The 21,254-nt window shown below is 40.1% G+C and overlaps 1 protein-coding gene across 1 annotated transcript; it reads right to left on the minus strand.

Moving 5' to 3' along the window:
- Nucleotides 1-3,822: 3,822 nt before the first annotated feature.
- Nucleotides 3,823-17,894, minus strand: LOC121517346 (transmembrane and death domain protein 1-like). Its single transcript, XM_041799047.1, has 8 exons — nucleotides 17,870-17,894; nucleotides 17,172-17,240; nucleotides 16,264-16,324; nucleotides 11,096-11,184; nucleotides 10,508-10,699; nucleotides 7,913-8,032; nucleotides 6,955-7,107; nucleotides 3,823-4,121 (listed from the first exon to the last, which is right to left on the minus strand). Exons 1-8 carry the CDS (start codon nucleotides 17,892-17,894, stop codon nucleotides 3,823-3,825), a joined length of 1,008 nt encoding a protein of 335 aa, XP_041654981.1.
- Between the last annotated feature and the right edge of the window lie 3,360 nt (nucleotides 17,895-21,254).

Below are 21,254 nucleotides of genomic sequence, written 5' to 3' on the forward strand. Positions count from 1 at the left end.
TAAATGAAGAGCCGTTTTGGAGCCAACTTCACTCAGCTAGCCAAAAGATCTGGATCACCTAAAAGAAACAGATTTCCCACGGAAATATCTATAAGAAATGCCAATTGGATATAGGATAAAAAAAACTTAACAGTTGGGACTGTTAGAATGTGTATCCTGGCACTATGCCAGAGAAAATTGATAAAGTAAATGAAATAAGGAAGCACAAGAGCAGAGCAGAGACATTATTTTGCAGGAGTAAAAGGACAATGATGCTCTGCTGAAATAAAACAAGTGTAGGCCTATGTAAATGAGGTTAATTCCAGATGGTTTTCTGCGCCTTTCATTTTCAGTGGTAGGGGTCACAATGGGGTAGTGACGTACCAGAAAGAAGCACCGAAATCTATGCTTTGATTCAGTCTGGTTGGTAGTGGGCGTGTTGGCACTGGTGCCGCACTGGTTCCAGATTTCAGACTTATCCTGATTAATCACTGGTCCAGAAAACAATGTCATGTACAGCATGAAAAACAGACACAGTGGCTTTTCCAGCAAATTACTGACAGTTGATCTGACCCAACTAATTTTGTCATTGACTTTTCTTGACAACACTGACTAATTGTTTCATGCCTAACTCTGCGCAGCTCAGCTGAGGCTGGAGAGAACCCATCTTTTGTCACAATTATTCCCGGATCAGTTTCATCATTTAGGAAAACTGTTGTTGCCTCTAATTAGCAGAATAAACACAAACGACTGAATCTGTATTTCAAAAGGGGAATTGCTGATATTAAAGTTGTTATTAAAGTCTGAAACTCCACCATTGTGACAAGCTTCTAGCTTTCAACTTTGCGACTGCCGTGACCAGCTGACTCTCTCTCTGGGCTCAGAGGTGCCAATTGGCTGATGAAGCATATAAAGCACCTTATTTTTATAAAACCAGCTGTTAATGACTTTGCAACGGCTCTGTACACACAGCTACAACGACCCCCTTAATGCTCTTATACAGTCTTGTTGCATTGCATATGTTTGGTCTGAACGAGAACTTATGGGCACTTTATTTGAAATAGTTCTGCGGGCTAACATCCATACAATCCATAAAGACACTAAGAAGAGAAACAGGACTCAGATTATATGGGTATTTCTAAATGAAAACTCAGTTCTATGCCCTTTTGGCCTCTTGTATCATTTCTGCTTGGCACTTCATTTTCTTTAAATGTTGATTTATGAACTAATTGTCTGTAATTGCTGCTTTGTGCCACTGTTAATCCAGGCTGTCTGCCTCTTGAAGCACATTAGGCCAGATTTGTTTAATGAACTAATTAGTTCAATTATGAAAAAGAAGGTAGGGGTAGCATAAAAACAGCTATCGTGAGCTTGAAAGTAGTCCCATGAAACAGTGTTTTCAGTCTTTGTATTATGAAGCAAACTCAGAGGAATAAATGAAAATAGCCTCACTGTGAGCAAATCATCAACTATATTAACAGTTGCAGAAATAAACAGAGTAAATGTGAAACTTCAGATGAGAGTGTCTAGGTTTAGAGATTTCAAATATCAAGTTATTTTGTCTTGATGATCACACTTCCAAAAAAGAAAATACATCTCTGTGTTTGCGTCCTGGCTTCTGTCACACCAGAGGCTGCCATCATCGCCATGAGTGCTCCATTGTCTGCTAGCGTTGTCATTGTTATTAGTCTTTTTGGACCACCTGTGGAGGTATCGGCAGGCTCCAGGGAAGCGGTCGCCAGGCTGGATAATTAGTCGTTCTTGGATGCCAGACGGGCACGTTGCCGTCACTTGGAGGGGAAATGGAAAGTGGCATCACTATCACAGTAACACCGGAACAACCTTTGGTGTGAGGGCTGGGATCCAGTACATCTGTCACACAACTAGTTCATCTACCCACTGGCACCGCAATAACGCTTAACAGTCTAGAGAAACGCAGCGGGGATAATGACTTTATCTGAAACTGATTATTTTTGTCATGTTTGTCGTAATTAGCTGTGGTGTGCTGGAATCAATACTGCATTTTAGTGAGTCCTGCTGATTACTGCAGACAAAAACATTGGAAGATTCTGGCATTTTGAAACTTTCATTAACACTTTAGTGTCTGAAATAGAAATGACAAGCCAGTGGCTACAGTGATTTCATGGCTATTTGTGATACAAAAATGATGGAGTCAGTAACCATTATACTTTGTAAATGGACTGTCCATATAGAGTATATAAAGTCAAGTCTTCTGACCATCTATGTCACATTCACCCATTCACACCACACTCACTCACTGATGGCAGAGGCACCCATGCTCCACAGCTGTTAACTGATCTCATTCTTACACTTTCTCTCACCTGGCATGTCTGTGCAGTTAAAGGACTGTATATTAATGTGCACCAGGACAGGATGCTGCTGACAGAGGGAATTCACTCACTTAAGATTGGTCTTGCGTAACTGAGCGTCTGCCTTGAGAGTCATGCTGGTGTATCTGTGACTGCAGCTAGGGATGCATGACATAACTTTTTTTTACATCCGATATGTCAATATTTCCAAACTCGTTGTAACTCTGTAGAAAATAGCATTGATGTGTAATTAGTACAGGGAAAATTATTGTCACTGTACTGCACAGTGGGTCTTCTTGTGTGCTATGCAACCAACTATACCTGACGGTACACTTGTATACTGTATGTTTATAATAATATATAAGACAGATACATGATTTATACTGATGATTTGTACATGTTGGAGAAAATGTTCATATCAATATCTAACTTTTTAAGCTAGTGAATGCCAACACCGATATCATGCATCCCTAACTGCAGCAGTGCCCCCCTGTTGCCTGAACATATATGCAGCTGATAGGACTCTGTATGCACAGTATTCTGACTGTGAATGGAGATTTCAGTTCAACTGTAGTGCAGATTAGTCATGAAGGCGGGCAAACTTGCAGTTTTGATCCAACACACAGAAGATGCAGCATGATGTGTTTTAGTCGTGAGTAAATTATGGTCATTGACTTAATCTCTTAAATATGGACCAGGATGTACATCTTAGATAACTTGATGCTAACATATAAAGGATATTACCATTAATGAGCTAACAGATTTTGCTCATTTAGCTTAAGTTCATTTTCCTTACAGTGTTGAGTAAAATAGATTGTTGCTAAGGTTAGGTTTGTGCAAACTTAGTTTTAAATCATCCCTGTTAGGCTGCCATTGTGTCTTCTGATACAAGGTTTTTTTTTCCAGTCTTTCATTGTTAATTTGTGACTCTCGGATGTGTCACTGCCATTGTCTGGCATATGGCATTACAATCAGGCACTGGTAAAAATGTTGTATGAATACGGCTCCAATCCACATTGTTTGTACCAAACAGAAAAAGGTTCTGACCAATGATTGTCTTTGAGGAGAATGAGGTGGTAGCTACAGGTGGGGTTTTGTTGTACTGTGAGCCGATAGCAATGGCTGCCACCATGTAGCGGTTAGTTCAGATGTACCTGTAGTATAGAGGTGGTTTTATCAGAACTGGACCACAATATTGTACATTTTCCAGTTTTTAAGATATGCTCAGTTTTATATGCCACATGTGAGACCATTTCAATAGTTTTGTCAGAAATGCATGTGCTGGTGTGAAGCTCATGTTTTTGTTTAAACAGAAGCATCAACTCTAGAAATGTGTGAGTTTATTTTACAATATTTTTGTATAATGGACTAGATCCTTAAAAACATGGGAGGCTTTGCTTTTATAATCTTTAGCCCAAGGGACTACAAGGACAATTTCTTTCATAAAACAAAAGCCAAGAGAATGCAATGCTACACTTTCATTTTAATGCATTTTTGTATGTTTCTAGGTGATTTAAACTCCCAGAATGCCTCTCGAGTCATCCAAGAAGCTCTGATCTTCCAACATTTTATCCTCAACCATGATCTCGCTGCAGCAGCTACTGTTGGCTGTGGGTTGATGGCTGTTGGTGATTCTATTGTTGATTTGGATAATCACCTTAAGTACAGCTACTCCCATGAGCAGGGTGCCACCGAAGCCCAGCAGGAGGCCATACAAGAGAGGCAGAGCCACATCCAGAGGTCCTCTCTGGTAGAGGGGAACAGGAGCCCGCTCCACAATCAGATCCATGTCTCGCCATGTCAGATCCCTCACTGGAACACAAACATTCTTACATTAATGCATAGCACAAACAGGGAATACACTCTAAGCATTGTGGGAGCACTTTTGTCAAGTTTTAGCTTGAATGAAACCTTCTGGGAGTATGAGAAAAAAATGGACAGGTGATAATTACATTTTTGAATTTTGAGGCATCCTGGGAAATTCTCCTCATACAGTGAGTGTTGATGTTAAGGAGTAATGAGTTGGAAGCATGCCCACGGCCAGCAGATCTAATCCAGCATCTCATCTAAACATTTAATAGATTCAGGGCTCAGTGAAACATATCATTTGTCACTCAGACAGTCTCCAGAGGGAGAGCCCAAAAGTCTTCTCTTGACACTAATAGCCAGAGATATTCAGGGTTCAGGTATGGCAGCACATGCTAACTCTAATTCAATTTTAAAGTCGACCAAACTCCAATGACTTTCTGAAGAGTGGGGCCTCTCATACTGCAGTGTTCTCTCAACCAATTATCTCAAAGTTCTTGAACATTAACATGCTTTATATGATTTATATCATCATATGAAAATAAAACATTTCCCTTCGGCAAGTAGAATCATCAAGTAGAACCAGACTCATTTGTTGACAGTCATCTGACACACATGGTTTTTCAAAGAAACTGCTAGAGAGTAGGGTTGTCAAAACAATTTTATTTTAAACTTTACAATTAAACTAGTATAAATCTTCCAATATAGAAACTCATCTTAATACTATAGTAACAAAAATATTAGTCCTTGGCACGCAGTGTTATGACACGCAGCTTCGGGTCATCAGGTCGGAGAGAAACAGAAACAGTGCAGATATTTCTGGGATATTCTTTTTGTCTTTTTTGGTAGACACAAAAGAGAAATGAGAAAGGGGGGGAGGGGCTCTTGCAATAATTGATGACTTTTATAAAAAGGGTAACCATAACAGGAATGCCTTGTGTTGCACATTACAGCAAAAAAAAAAAAAAGAAAAGAAAAATGAAAAACTCTTAGTATTCTATTGTATTACTTTGTGACACTTTGCTCCCAACACTGAGTCCTAGATTATGAAAAGTTGACTTCTGCTTCCTTCAGCAGTATCTGTAAGGCTGTTTATATTTTGTATTTAAGGAAGTATCATCAAAAAACGTTTACCCTCAAAAGACAAGTCATATCTGTTCCTCCTAAGCTGCCGTTGTTGTTGACAAGGCAGATATCAGAAGTCCCACCCCTTTTTGATTTTGACTGGCCAATCAGAGAGAGAGAGAGAGTTCACTGTTGAGCGTAGCATTGTTCCAAAAGATTAACTCTTTCAACTGAGAGTGCTGAAAGTGAAGCAATAAAACACAGCCGACACCGTGCTAAATACAATTAACAAACATTACTTTATCACCAAAAAGGCTGGAAAAACTTAGGTTTTGCTGATTATTGTAATTATAAATGGAACAATGCTGTTCCTCCTTTTGCTCACAGCAACTTTCAGTTGAATTATAACCGTTAAATTATTTGTTGTTTTTGAATCTTCTGCACTTTTTGATTCTATCAATCATTAAAAAATAGATCATTTGGTACTACATGGTTTCAGAATACCAGAAATATAGACAAGTGAGTATATATGGAACAGACAGACAATAACAAATATAACTTTTATTATACCATGATCTGGGTGAATACTCGATTCTGATTGGCTCTGGAAATTACATTGATGTCCATTAACTTCTGATATATGGACACCTTTGGAACTTCACAAGTAGTTCCAGTCAAAAAATCATTACACTGTTCCAAATTAATGCGCAGCAGCCGTTAGATAAAAGGAGTAACCATAGCAACCTGAGGTGGTCATACTTTATGAGCAGACATCAACTATCACTTAACTGACATAAAATATAATGACAGACTCCAGGTTTATGACCAGTAACGCAAGTCGACTTGTTCCCAGGCCCACCTCAACACTGAGAGGTGAGTGTTGCAATATAACTGCTCACACTTTAACCTTTGTTTTCCCATGTCCCACCTAAAATCAAGCCAAAATCTCAAGGCACACTATGTTCATATCCATGAAAAACAGCCTCTTTAACATGAGTTAAAGTAACTTTTGTGGTTGTATAGTGGTAGTAATGACATATGGTTGTACATACAGCCAGGGCACACATAGACTAGCCTCAAGGCCACACCATTTGACAACCACACATTTAGAGTTGCCACCAAATAACTTCATGAGCATGTATTTGGACTGTGGGAGGAAACCAGCGTATCCTGAAAGAACCTAGGCATGCAAACTCTACACAGAAAAGGCTCTCTAGCTGTAAGGCATCAGTGCAAACCCCTGTGCCACCATGCGGCCTATGAAAGTGAAAATTTGATTAACAAGCATGCTGAAAGGACAACCTAGAGATGCACTGATTGTGAGAATCAGGGTCAAAACCAATAGGAATGTTTTTATTACTTCATTTGGTGTAAGTTTCCTATAATGTTGCCATTTTCTCCCATGTTTGAGCACAAAAACAGATCAGTTTGTACAACAAATCAACTGCTGTGTTAAAAAAAAAAACCTCTTCTTTAAGGTTGCTGTCCATCAGAAGGGCTGATAGCACTGATGCCAGTGTTAAATCGATGCATGTGCACCCCTGGTTAAGCATCAGTGGTATAGTGCTAGCAGGGAGTCTGTTAGTCAAAGCTAGCTAATACATATCACATTTTTCCCCTTACATTATAACAAGTATTTTTTTTTTTTTTGATCTGGTGTCAGGGGGTTATTTTGCACTGGTGAATGCTGAAGTCCAGGTATAGGACATGCTAACTAGGTAAAAACTAGAATCAGAGCATCTCTATTTGCAAGTGTCGTCATTAAAAAGCTTACCTGTTCTCTTTCTGCCTTTCTGGCCTTGCTGTCCTCCGTCCTTTGAGATCGATTGTATTGGAGGAACCTTTAAAGAGCTGACATATTTCTGATAGTCTTCAACGTAGCGTTTCAGGCTCAGCACTTTGTCCTGGTTGATGTTCTTCCCCACTTCTGTGAAAACACGAGCACAGACATAATCTGACATGACTTCCCATTTCTGTTGTTTGTATTTCATCCAATAAAAGATTGTAATTCTTAATTTAATTGTTGTTTTCTTGCCCTGAACATAATTAGTTCTGGCAGGAGAGCAGCGACTGTCCTCCAGTTGGGGAAAAAACACGAAAACTTCTACATACGAGTTACTTGTCAGAACTGCAATCAAGTGCACGATAATTGCAGCATTCTGCATCCACACAGCCTTTTCCTATCAAAGCCGCCTCTGCCCCCTCCTTCATGTCTTCTAACTCATCTCCTCCTGTCCCCTCCTTGTCTTTTTTTTCCCTCCGAAGCTGCTGATGAAAGGAACAGATGGTTTGTTCTGTGGCTTGTGTCAGCTCCACTGAGTCCTCTGTCAGATCATTTACACCTCCTTCCATCCAACGCCACTCGGCTGTGGAGTTGTGTGCACACTGGACGGCAACACATGCCAGAGACTGGCAGCGTGCGAAAATATGCCACTTGTGAAGTTCCAATTAAAAAGAATCTGAAAGTAATGAAGCAATTACGCTCTGTTGTTAAAGTCTTGAGGAGGCCTTGTTGACTGAAATAAACCAATTTTTGAAAAAGCACCACCGTGCACCCAAACGAGGCTTTGTTCTAATTTCCTTTTGCCAAGGGACATGCTGAGATGTCTCTACATCACTGGGCTGCTCATGAAAATTGAATCAATTTAACTTTTCGGCCTATTAGATTAACACAAAGTTATTCTGTACTACAGGGGGCACATGTGTTCTTTCTGTGTCCGTGTGTGTCTCACCGATGGCGATGTCTGTTCTTCCGATGTGCTGCAAGGTGCGGGAAAGCCTGTCGTAGTAGGTCTGCTCCCCGTACCTCAGCAGCCAGTCTGTCAGGGCCGTCCGGCACTGAGCCTCGCTATCTGGTAAACACAAAACATATGGCCGTCACACAGACAGGTCTTTGACAGCCAGCATACTGCCAGAAACTCCCCCGAGTTGAGCTGGACGTGTGAGGAACAGACAGCTCTCAGAGTGGACTTCGCTGCTTTCTTACAAGATTACAGCAGTGGGTCCCAGCTAGTCGAGCCTCAGGAACATAGACATAGAAAACACTGGACAAAGCCTGAGTGACGTTCGCCATTTTGTTACTGAATGTTGAGACCATTCCACACTGACCGCCATGTTGAAAATCCTGTCATTAGATCAATATAGTCACATTCAGAAAGGTGCATCCAAGGCAGGTCTTAAACCTCCTGATAAATAGCATCAACATGAATTAACCTCCTTGTACAGTAGAGCTTTAGATTCCACCCAAAAATCCCAGCCTAAGCTTACCTGAACCTATGCATGCTCTCTCTGAGCTTGGCTGTGCAAATGCCATTTTAAACCAGCCTTTTTAAATAAGTTGGCTGTTATATTAAAGCTTAAAGTACTTTTCTGAGTTGTTCTACTGACAAAAATCTGTTCAGATGAGATCATAATGAGCACAACATGAACGCATGTATGAGGACGTGGCCTACTTATTGTTAATGATAGTCAGGCCAGAGAGGATGAGGAGCAGACGCACAGACACTTTACTCTATTATTAATTTAACTATGACAGATTCAACTTGGACTTGCAATATGTGCCTTAAGACAAACATGCATTTTGGATTTAAAATCTATAAAGACAGAGGCAAGCTAAACCAAAGAATGGCCATAAGTTTGGGGTCAATTTTTAATGCATATTGAATCTGATCCAATCAAATTGAATCAGGCAATCAGTGGAAATACCCAGCCCTACTGTTATCTGCCGATACCAATATCACACTGATAACGTCACTCTACCCCTTCGGTCCTCTTTCTCACTTGTCCTAGCACTATTTTACTGTGCTTGTTTAGTGAAGCAGGCTGACTGTGCCACTTTTTAACATTTTTTCTCCCTCATATCAAAAACATACATTTAAAGAAGTATACATTATAATGTTAAATAAATTAACTGCTTGGGGGAAAACCATTCAAATTGATATGTATTTTGACACTAATATGTAATTTTTTTTATGTGGGTCCTGGGGGGGCACAGCTCTTCTCAGATAAATGAAAGGGGGCTCAATGGATAAAAGGTTGGGAACCACTGGCTTACTGTGAAGTTTTAATTAGAAATACTCAATGACTCAATTAGTGCAGTTGATCTACACCAAGGGAAGCTGTTCTGAAGTTGAAAGAAAACTGACAAAAACTCAAAAATCTAGGGACAAATGTAATTATACTGCTCTGTATATCAGAATGTCTTTGGGCCCAACCCACCCTGGGCCTGAAAGTAGGGGCAGGCATCCTAGCTTGACCGGTCTCTGGGCTGCATGCCAAGTCAGGTTGGACATTATCAAATTAAAATGTGCAGAGAAAAAATATGTTTCTAATACCCCCTACAAATACTAAAGCAACTACGAAACAATTGAGATTTAAACAATTTAACCAGGAATGGCTTTGTTTTATCCATTTTTCCAGAAATCCACCTGTCAGCCAGTATTAGCAAATAGAATGCATCTTAAACACATATTTATCAGTCCATGATAAATCAGTCATCAGTCTTGATAAAAACTGCAGTTTTCTGTAGAAACAGGGGTTTTGGGAGGGCAATTTTCCTACTTGGGTTTTTCACTTACCACTACATAGCATAATAGCATCAAACCCAGTGATAGAATACATGACAAACACACACATTTTCAATCAAAATATCTCAATCGCATGTTTTTTTCTGCTCTGGAAAATGTCATTTTACATAGGGTGTATAGCTCTATACGGCGCTTCTGCAGCCACCCTCAAGTGGACACTCAAGGAACTGCAGTTTTTTTGCACTTCTTTCTCAATTTGTTTTACTTTTAACCACAGAAGATCAACCACCACATCCACAAAGACCCAAATTTCTGAAAGTATTTCTAGAACTCAGCCCTGAGAGGACATGCATGCATACATTTGGTTTGAGTTGGCTCCCATAATAACAACTGTATTTTGGTTGTTTTTTTTTGGAGATTTTGAGATGTTAACATGCTCATTTATCTATATCATATGTTTTGTTGCTCTTATTGACCCTTAATGAATTTGACGGCCAGCACAATCATCCAATCACCTTTTGAGATTCTTTTTAAAGGTTCTGTCCATCCCTAAGATTCTATATGTGGTGTTAAATCAGATGGATGTGAAATATATCCCATGCCACTGATCATTACAATGGTCTATCTGGCATGTCAGCTCACTATTAAGACTTCAGCTAGTTCCTGACTTTGGTTTTTGTCCCTTATCATTCACACTGACATTGCCATTAGGTCACACTCAAAGTAAAAGGACTCAAAAACCATCATTTCTTTGACATGAAGTGAAAGAGATGAGTCACGTTTTAGACGGTGGTTACTAACCCACAGCAGAGGAGGTGTCTCTCTTGGCTCGAGGTTTCAGGCCTAGTTGATTTTTCTCTGGTGAGAGGCGTTCAAGGTGCTTAAAAATATTCTCCTCTGGGTGAGAGAGCGTGAACAGAAGGTCCTCACACTCCGTAGACGTCAGCAGCTCCACTAAACGCTCCAGCTGATGGACGCCAATGTCTTCTGACACTTTAAAACAAGAACACACCTCTGAGTCATCAAGGGAAATAAAGACCTGTTTAACAATTAGGAAACAGAACTGTAGCTGGACTGAACCGTCATGCTAAGAGATGACTGGAGTACACAGTTTATTCCAGCTAATGGAGCGTGATGCTGACACTACACACTACATTTCAGCACCATGCTTGTGCTCTCAATTAGCAGGAGCTGCCTGTGCAGCAGGAAGCTGTCATATTTCCTCCCTCAGCTGCAGAGAATAGAAACTGAATAATCAACATTTCACAACAGAGAACAGAGCAATCAGCAAAGTCACTCTCACGCTGATTTTTTTTTGTCATTTGAATTCTTTTTAAACACGCTGGCTTCTGCTGAAACTGCGCCTGCTGCAGGAACAATGACTCTCACCTGTGTCCTCGCCGAGTGTTGAACCCAGACGCAGAAAAATGCAGAGAAATAACATCCAGACTTTCATTTTGGCTGAAATAAAGATTTGTCTGCTGATAAAAAGACATGAAGTTTACTTTCAAAACTTAAAAATGATCTAGAATCTGTTGTATCATAAACAGTAAACTGTTCAGTCACCATTTAAATGATTACAGAGGAAGCAGTGCCTATAAAATGTTTTTACCTCCTTGGATTTTTTTACCCTTTTACTGATTTTATAAATCAACCGTGGTTAATACAATATAGCAATATCAGTTGAATAAAAATATGTCAGAAAAAAACAACTTGTTAATCAGTATTCCTGGCTACCATTACACCACAAAGACAAAAGAACACTCAGAGAAAGTTCATTGAAAAGTATAAGTCAAGCAATGGATACAAAAAAATTTTCAAGGCGCTGAACTGCCCCCAGAGTTCAGTCAAATCAATGTTTAAGTAATGGAAGGAATATGGAACAAATAGGCCGGGTTCTTCTCCAGTCAAAGCTTTATAGGAAAGGGGCACAGAGAAAGCCACTGCTGAGGACAACTCAGATTTAATCTCGGCTGGAGTTCTCCAAAAGACACGTGGGAGACTCCATGGTCAAGTGGAAGAATTTTCTTTGGTCCAGTGAGACCAAAATGGTGCTTTTGGAGATCAGTCAGCTTCATGGAAAGTGTAATCACACAATCTGACCAATCAGGAATTGCTCAGAGTGTCTCCAACTTCCTGTTTCCTCCAGGATTTGAAAAATGCTGTTTTTATGTCTCTTCAGGGCCCAAACAAATGGTCCTAAAATCATAACTGTCCATGATAATTTGATCAAACATGAACATTATAAAGGTGAACAGCAGTGCTACATGCCATCAAAGGTTTTGCTTGCGTAGGATTTCTTGTAATTACTGAACTTTTAGTGTGAAAAATGGAGGAACCATGTCTGGACATATGCCTATTTAGTGGTGTAAAATGTTTTCTATATTAAGACATATGCCTAATTCATCTAGCAACCATACCATGGGTGTTTGCTAATTTCATCGACTAAAATTACAATTAAAAATGTTTGTTGACGGCCTTTTTTCCATGACAAAGACTAGACTAAGACTAACAAAAAAAGACAAAAACTAAGTTTAGTTTTCATCGAGATGACTTAAAGTAGACTAAAATGTCATGTAGTTTTTGATGGACTTTCAAAATCTGTGATATTTCTTAACTGTGGGTAAATCTGTCAAACACAATGCCACTGTAGCTATTTTGCCTCTCAGTTGTAGAAAGCAGGGACCCCAGGTTTAGCAGAGTGCATAGAACACACTATCATGACTTGGTGCCTGGTTTAGGCAAGAAAATAAATGCTTGGACTAAAAATGACTAAAATGTGAGGACTTTTTATGGACTAAAACTAGACTAAAATGTCTTTAGTTTTCGTTGACTAAAACTAGACTAAAACTGAAAAGGATAGAAATGACCAAAATATGAAGAAAACTTAAATGCATTTCATTTAAAGACTAAAGCTAAGACTAAAATTAAAAATAGTTGCAAAAATTAACACCGGTTATAATGAATACTTTACTCTATAGCAGCGGTTCCCAGACTGGGGCTTGGGCCCCTCTGGGAGGTCACAAGACGCTAAGAGGGGGTCGTGAGATGCCTTCAAAAACAAAGAATATTTTAAAATGATTTTAAATTGTAAATTTTTCCAATTTTTTTGTAGAAATATATACATGTAATCATTCAATTTAAAATAAAACCATGGTCATCTGGTGAGTTTTGTGTTGAAATCAAAGTAATGCTCATGAAATCCTTAAAATTTCCCTCTACACATGATATTCTTGAAGGGCACAGCTATGTTCAGCTACACTTCAAGCACCATTAGTGACCATGGGGGTCTCTGGTCCCCATCACTGTTCATTTGGGGGTTGCGGGCTGAAAAGTTTGGGAACCCCTGCTCTATGGTGTAGTTGGATGTTGACACAGGTTTGTAAGAAATTCAAGAGTAATCCAGTGGTAATTTTTCAATTTTTTAAGGTAAATATAGTAAAATAGGGTTTTTTTGGTACTTGTTATAACCTTAGAACAGCTTAACTGTACTTGTCAATTCTTATTTTTACTCTGAACCTTATCTCTGCTCAAATTAATTCAGACATTTAATATTTGTGATGTTTCTTACATTTTCTGGTGGAATTATAAAGAAAAAATAAATGGTATTACAGCAAAATATATGTGATTTTAGTCAGTTTTGCTCCAGTGAATCAGTTTCATTACTCAGATAACATAAATCAGTTTTCAGTTTAATTGTGAACTTTGGCACTGCTATGTATTAGCAGTAGTGGCAGTACTGAGTTATTTAACATTTGTGATTATTATAGGTGCCCTGTTGGAATTCTAAGATAAAACTGGTGGTACCACATGGATGTAGCACAGAGGGAAAAAGGGTACCTGGACCCACGGTAGGGAGGGTCCTTGAGAAGCCGGCAATGAAAGGTGTGTTTTTATTATTATTTTTTTTCTTTTGGTATCATAATTGAATTAAAAGTGACTAAATAAATCAGTTAACAGATTGAGGGGCTGCTCTGTTTCTCCCTTAAAATGTCTGAATGGTATAGTCCAGCACTGCAAAATAATGCAAGTAAATTTAATTTAACCACAGTAAAATATTTCTCATAAATAGGGAAATTATGGATAAAAAATACATTAAAATGCATAGATATTTGTAAAAATTATGCAACATTTGTTGCTTGGCTAAGGGGGGGTAATATTCTTTCTAGGGGCCTAAAATCCCTAGCTACACCCCTGGTTACCACCATTGCTTATACAGGCAACCTCACCATGTCTTGTAAAATAAATATTTTATAATTTGTAAGTAAATACTCATTAGACTTTATTTCCCATTATTAAAATGTAAATATGCATAAACTTTATGGATCTCTTTTCCCTATCATGACAGAAAACATAATTGACAAAGTAAAATGTATTGGGATGTCCACCAATAATATTCTAAGGCTTAAATTTTGAATTTGCAAGTATTTCAATGCGAGCTCTTTAAAGGGTTAAGGGGTATTCACATAATTCATATTTCTGTATTTGTGTGTAACTGTGAAAGTTGAGTGTGACACACACATCTGGTAGAAGTTAATCAGACCACACAGCATCAGTGGAGGATCTTCAGAGCATTTCCGCTTGACCTCAGTGTCTTTTGTTGTGTTTCTGTTATGTTGCCTTGGAGACTTACAGTGTTTGTAGATCTGCACATAGACGCTCAACAGCTCAGAAGCTAAATCATGCTGCTTAGACTTTGAGAGTGCATTTGTATATTTATAAGTGTACCCAAAAGCATAACAAGGCAAAAATATGGAGCATTCCTTAGTTATTTTATCGTCGCATTTGCAACATCTGCAGGATGACTGATCATCTGCTTTACAAACACTAGAAAGCTTTCCCTCCATATGGTGTCTGTATTACTGAAGAGGCATGCATTGTCGAAAAACTTATCTCAGCATTGGAGGGAATAGAAAATAAGAGATAAGACTCTTGGTATCTTCACTTCTGATGTGCACTTCTTCAGCGAACTGCTCTGGAAGTAGTTGTGCCTCTTCTCTGGAGCATGGAGGAACATGTTTAATGACATGACTGTGTGGGCTTCAGTGAGGGCATGTTTTAAATTGTTAATAAGCTTCATTTGCCAAACAGTAAAGGTTGTTTGTGTGGGCTGACTCTCCAACTCTCCATGTTGGCTAATGAAAAAAAAAAAAAAATCCAGCTCTGGGGCTGAGAAGCACAGAAAGTTGGGCGTGGGCGGTATAATGGCTCTGTGATGATTCTCTGAGATGTTGCACTTGTAGGGAAAAAAAATGAAACACTGGGCACAAGGTCGGGAGTTTTATTCATATTTGTGAGATTCTTACTTGGTATCTTATTGACAAAAAATACATGCATAACACATTTGCTTTTTACTTGCAGGAAAAATACTTGGAAAGTATCACATAGGCGAGATAAAGTTGGGAAAAACTAACTTTAGCTTTGAGAATGGAACTGATTGAGATGCTTCTTTGGCTTTTGACTCAGACGCCCTCTGGTATCTTGAATGTTAGCTTGTGTTGCCATATCCCCATGTCTCGTACACTTCACACCACTGAAATCTGGTTAAATAGAGATACAGACTCCGGTGGAATGAAGGATAGAACACATGGAATAATCTTGCAGAAAACACCTGAAATATAAGACACAAATCTGCATAAAAGAGCAACATGCATTCCCATTTTCCTGCTGAACAAGTTTTCTGAAACTAAAATCAGTGCAGAAGCCTCAAAATGAGCTTCCAGGTTAGAAAGCAACCCTGGCACCTGCAGAGCGGGGGGGGATAGGGACTGCTTGATTTATGAGGACACCTACAAGGAAGGAGGAGGTGGTGGGTGCAGCAGGGATGGGATCTTGGCCTCTCCCTGAAGTTTGAGCCTGAGCGAGACCGGGCCTGCCCTGCTCCTTGTTGGCTGCAGGCTTTCAGGCTGCTTCTGTTGAAATCCTCAGCTCTGGCACGTTATCACAGGTCTGAGCTGAATGCCTGTTTAGTCATCGGTGATGCAACCCCCGCCCCCCCCTTAAAAAACACCCCACCGCGGCTGCCACCAGACACCGCACGGCCTGCCTTCACTATCTATCTGCCTCAGACTCCTGCTTCTAGGGGAGCACAACACCAACAAACACATCACTCACACCTGAAGCTCTCTGATAGCTGCACTTTTCCTTCTTTTATGCACTCAACTACTGCCCTCCTACGCCCTTAAATCTCCCTGAAACTTAATAGAGAAGCTCCTGATACTATCGCTTTAATAAATTTCCCACAAGTTGTTACGTAACAGATTATTTTAGACCTGCAGCTCTAAACAAACTCTTAAATATGTACTTTAGCTTCCTTGGTGCATAGATGAATTTCTTACCTTGTTTAAAATGCATTACTCACCTTATTTGCTCCTCTAGTCTCCTCCGTGTGAATGCAAAACAAGTCAAACTGCAAAAAAAAGTGCAAAGCTGTCTTCTTAAGACTGTACCCAAAGCTCTCAAGGTGCTATCTGTCTTCTCTCTGACTTTTTCTTCACCTGATGCAGGTAGTGGTGTTTTTAGAGGGCTGCGCTGACCAATGAGGTTCAAGCACCTACGAAGGACCACCCATCTCCCAGGCTTTCAGGCCGCCACACCCTGCCATGTGGCGAGATTTGACTGCAAGGAATGGAGATAAAGACATCAAAATAAAGGTATTCCCAAATCTGTTGTGCAGAAGCATGCACACTTCTTTAAAATCATCCTTTTTTGGATTTGTTCAAACCATCATATCTGCTTCAAAGGCTTTAAGAGAGGCCTCTAAGGACGGCATGATCTTACAAATGAAAATTGAATGTAATATCCCTCTAATAAGGGCTTCATGTTCATTATTTGATGCTGTAATTTGCTCATTTTTTCTCGCTCTCAAGTGTAAACTGCATTCTTCATTAGGCCGGAGCATCTCTGAAGCATTTCAGAAGCCCTTCAGAGCTATTACATGAAAATATTTGAATGATAATCTGCAGCTGCGACAAGAGAAAAACATGAAGGCAAACATTCTTCCTAACCTCCAGAATCCACATTGTAATCTATCCTAACAATGCAATTAGGAGAACAACTATCCGCACAATAATTACTGTACTTCTTAGGTGCAGAATTACACCCAAAGCACATCCATAACAACATTTTATTAACAAGAAACTCTGCAGCTCTGCTCCCTTGCTGTCTGCTTTAAGCCTTGAATGAAAAATGGGGCGACACCCGACATCCCTCTGTGAAAGGACCGACTTTTTGAAAAGCATTCCTTCCTCTCACAATGGCAGGATTCGGAGGGGGGTGGGCGAGGAGACACACCGCTGACGCATTCCTGAAGTAAAGAAGCCGCAGCCGCCCTCACCTGACGAGGAATTTCTCTAGAGAGCACATTCATTTGAGTCCAATCTTCTTTATGTGTGATTTTATTGACAAGGACACCAATATCTTTGAGTTATGAGCTGTTGTTCCCCAAAGACACTCGGAGCTTTACCTCTGTGTTTCTGTGTGGGGCTAGATAGCTGCGGACAGTGCCACTTGTTGGAGGTAATCTTTGGGACCTCTGGAAGGTGACAGGTGAAAAACGAGCCTTTAAAAACACTCTGCTTGGAGGCAGCCGCACGCCTGGTTTACTAACCACACTGAGAGAGACTTTACAGGGTTTTTTATAGCTCCAGTGGCCCTGTTTCCTCTCACTGGGGACTGTCCAAAGCAATATTTGGGCTACAACTTTAGATTCTTTTCAATATCAGTCAGCCTCTTGGTTGCCTTTTCCATCGACTGATAACCCTTTATCTTATAAAATGTCAAAAAAGGGTAAAGAGGTCATCCAAGTCTCTAAATGACATTCACTTATAAAATTACTTTTTGTCCAACAAGGCCAAAGACTTGATATGTTACTTTTTGCTGGTGGACTTCCTGTTGGGATTTGGGCATGGGTCCAAAAGGCTTTCCGTAGGTCTTATGATGACCTAACCTTGCAAAGCAGATGGTTATGCCTGTTTCCGTGTTTCTCACTGGCGAATCCATCTTGCAAAGCTCCCATCTGAACAGTTTGGGCCCGGTTAAGGTGACAGGCAGTGTTGGGAAAGTTCAATTTCTACATGAATTACTTCAAAGTCCAGTTCACAAATTTTAAAATGAACTAGTTCATAGTTCTTTTTTTTTCAATATGTTGCTGCAAGCTATTACCTTTAGAATTCTGGCATTTCCCCATTGTTGCCACCCATTCAGTCAACACTAGTAGCCAGCTGCAGCTTTCACCCCTACAGTCTATTCTCACAAACATGAGGAAAAACAACAGAGCCGCTACTGTACGCCGTTAATGCGATTTGGGTGGTAGAGGATCTGTTTTGGCTCGCTGTTGCCGTGTCTTTTGATTTTTTAGTCACTTGCACATACCTTGAAAGGCTAGCCATGTGCTTTTGTTCAATGTTTCAGGTTTGCTGTTAACGTTGTTGATGCACGGAGATGCTTCTTGAAAGCCGGTGGGCAAAGTTTACACAAAGAGGTAAGATTCATCACTGACCTTTTCATAGAATTCTTTTAAGTAATCATTCAAAGGTGCCGTATTAATCATGGAGGCAGAGTCTGAGATAGTGCTGCTGCCTTCATTTGTTTTTGCCTCCATTTGCATTTTGATGACACAAGTGGCGGTGCGACTCTGTGGTGGCTGGTGTTGCCAGATTGGGTGTTTTTCCCCCTACATATTAAGGCCCCTTTACAGTGTGTTTTAGCCGGGTTTTGCCTGGAAGGCTCTATGGAAATCTGGCACTCTCTTGAACAAAGTTAAAGTATGAGAAAGCGCCGTTCACAAACGCCAGAATGAACGCTCACAATAACGTTAATCAGGCAGAAATACAGTAAGTCCAGTTCACGTTCGCCCAAAACATGAACGAGTTCATAAACGACCGTTCACTGAACTCATTCAGGCACAACACTGGTGACAGGACCAATCAGCATCGAGGGGCAGCACTTTTGGGCCCGGCAGACTTGTGACGTAAGCAAGCAGCATCACTTACTAAGGCCCATCTCTCCTGATTGCTCAGTTTAGCTGGGCAGTCAGCACTTGAGAGAGTCCTGGTTGTGCCAAACCATATCCATTTGAGAGTTATGGAAGCCTCTGTGCTCTTGGGAACCTTTTTGTCAATTTTAGACACCCTGGGTTAAGTTCACTAGCTGCATGGTACAGGCCTTAGTTCTGGTAAAATCTCATAAAAGGACACAAAAGACTCATTTACGATCATAAGTGACAAGAAAAGAGCAGAAAATATTCACATATAAGAAGCTGGGAAGGCAGATTTTAAACATTTTAGCTCTAAATATGACTGAAACAGCCAATCAGTTGAACTCTAGTGAGTTTTTCTGCATCATTTAAATTTATTTGCAAATAGAGAAATAAAAAACCTCTTCTTCAAAACATGACGTTAAAATACTGACTGCAGGTACCAGTTTGCATCATTTAAAGTCTAAAAAAGCCTTGCTTTTAACAGCAGCTCTTCTTCTAAAAAAGAACTCTGTTTACAACATTTTTTATTGATATTGCAAATAGGATATGACATCTCTGGAAACATCAAGCCCTGATTGACAACAAGCAGTCCACAAAGTGCGCTCGCCTGTTTTACAAGCTCTGTGTTGTAGTTTTGATGCTGCTGCTTTACGACTGCGTTCGGATCTGATTTGTTCTGACATGATTTCAGTTTTACACACTTGCTATCCATGAGGGATTCTGGGTAATAGACTCCTTAATGTCTTTGCTTGCTTAATGTTTCAAAGCAAAGTAAGCCTCCAGGGTTGTGTAATTCAACATAAAATACTGTTCTTTTGGGTTTAAATTCGTGTTAATGTTGTTGTGGAAGGCTCATATCAAAGTAGAAAGTTTTGCCAACATAAAAACCTCCTTTCACCCACTTTGGCTCATGAAAACAAGCAGGCTTCCTGTGTAGAGAGCAGACATGTTCATGGGGGTAAGCGCTGACTCTCACATGGAGATGTTTGTTGAATGAAGAGGTGCCGTATTTCAGCGCGACACTCCCTGCAGGCAGCAGTCAGAGAGAAGGCTCCGTTCAAACACGTCACTGTGAGGAATGTGAGCCTAAAACCACCATCCACATTAGCAGAGAGGCTGAGTGGAACATGCAGATGTTAGTGTGAAAACTCCATTACCCTGATCCTTCACAGATGACTGATAAATTGATTGTAAACACAACGGTGTGAGCTTGAAAAAACCTTATTGTATTTGTTTTTTTAACTCATTGAGTGCCATTGACATATATATACATTTAGAGCTGGCATTCAATGATTTAATAGAGGGATAGCAGTTTAAAAAATTCTATAAAAATTGATATTTTAATTTAATAGTTTAGCCTACATCTGCAGTCCCAAGATAAAGATTAGAATAGGCTGTCCTAGAATAAAACAAGCAGGGTAAGAGGGAACATCACGATAACTAGGGTTTAAGCAACATCTTTACAGGAGACATGGCTAAATGCTACTTATAGAAACAATATGACACTATTGGAGGAAGCGGCTACAGGCATAAAAGACATGAAGCATGCAGGGCAAACATGGAGCAACATTAGACGGATACTAACTGAGGCATCCAGGCAGGGCTTAATAAAAGCATACGGCTCATGCTGCAGCACATAAAAGCAGAGCTCATGCTACATGGTAATCATGCAGATTTCAGGTCAGATTTTCTCCTTCAGACCAGTGAGTAACGGCTCAATTGGCTAATGGTTTTAAAGATTATCTCACTAAACTTTCATGTGGTGGGAGGTGGGTTAAGAATAATCTCCAACCTGCTCATAAGATTTGAGCAGCTTTGACTTGGAACCGTAAATATTAAGAAACCAGAAATGCTGCTTTGAGGGAGAACACCGAGGACAGCCAAGCGACGAATGATATCCAATCAGGAAGCAAGCTGACCGAAGGAGGAAGCACAGCAAACACAGCCATGGCAGTTAAAGTATTAAAGCATAGAGTTAGATGGACATCAGCATCTTGTTGATTTGCAGCACCACAAGTGTTTTTACAATAATCAATCTGAAAAGTAGTGGAGTTGGACAAAAATCATTGCTGCTCTGCTTGTAGCAGGTAGCTAGCAGCTAGCCACATTTAGCTCGTTTCCTCCAACAGAGTCTAACCAAAGGCCAGAAACCAGAAGACTTTTTGTACATATGATTCAAGATAAAAAAAAAAAAAGTAATACTGGGCATATCAAACTTTTTTGACCACACGTTATACAATCAGGAAGCAAGCTGACCAAAAGGAGGAAGCACAGCAAACACTGCCGCTGCAATAAAAGTGTGGCAGCATCAAGAGTTTTGATACACTGTGCACGGTAAAATAAACCACAATCAAACAAAGAGGAGTGCAGTTTGACCCAAAGTCCCTACCACTTTGGATGTAGAAGGTAGCTAACACCTAGCCACATTTAGCTACTTTACTCTAAAGCTGCATTTTACCCCATGACATTTTGAGTTTTGAGAGGGGAGACTCTGGTTGTCTCTGAACAGAATTTGTCAGTGCAGTGGTTCCCAAAGTGGGGCCCATGGCCCCAAGGAGGGGCCCAAAG

The sequence above is a fragment of the Cheilinus undulatus genome, linkage group 11, assembly GCF_018320785.1.
Source record: "Cheilinus undulatus linkage group 11, ASM1832078v1, whole genome shotgun sequence".
NCBI classification, from domain to species: Eukaryota; Metazoa; Chordata; class Actinopteri; order Labriformes; family Labridae; genus Cheilinus; species Cheilinus undulatus.

Bases quoted from the DNA above. Each gene is read 5' to 3' on its own strand.
- LOC121517346 (XM_041799047.1), bottom strand. From the start codon at position 17,894: ATGGGGAAATGCCAGAATTCTAAAG. The intron at 16,325-17,171 runs GTAAAGCTCCGA...CATTCCTTGCAG, and splicing joins CCCCACACAGAAACACAGAG to TCAAATCTCGCCACATGGCA. The intron at 11,185-16,263 runs GTAGGTGCTTGA...TTTTATCAGCAG, and splicing joins TGGGAGATGGGTGGTCCTTC to ACAAATCTTTATTTCAGCCA.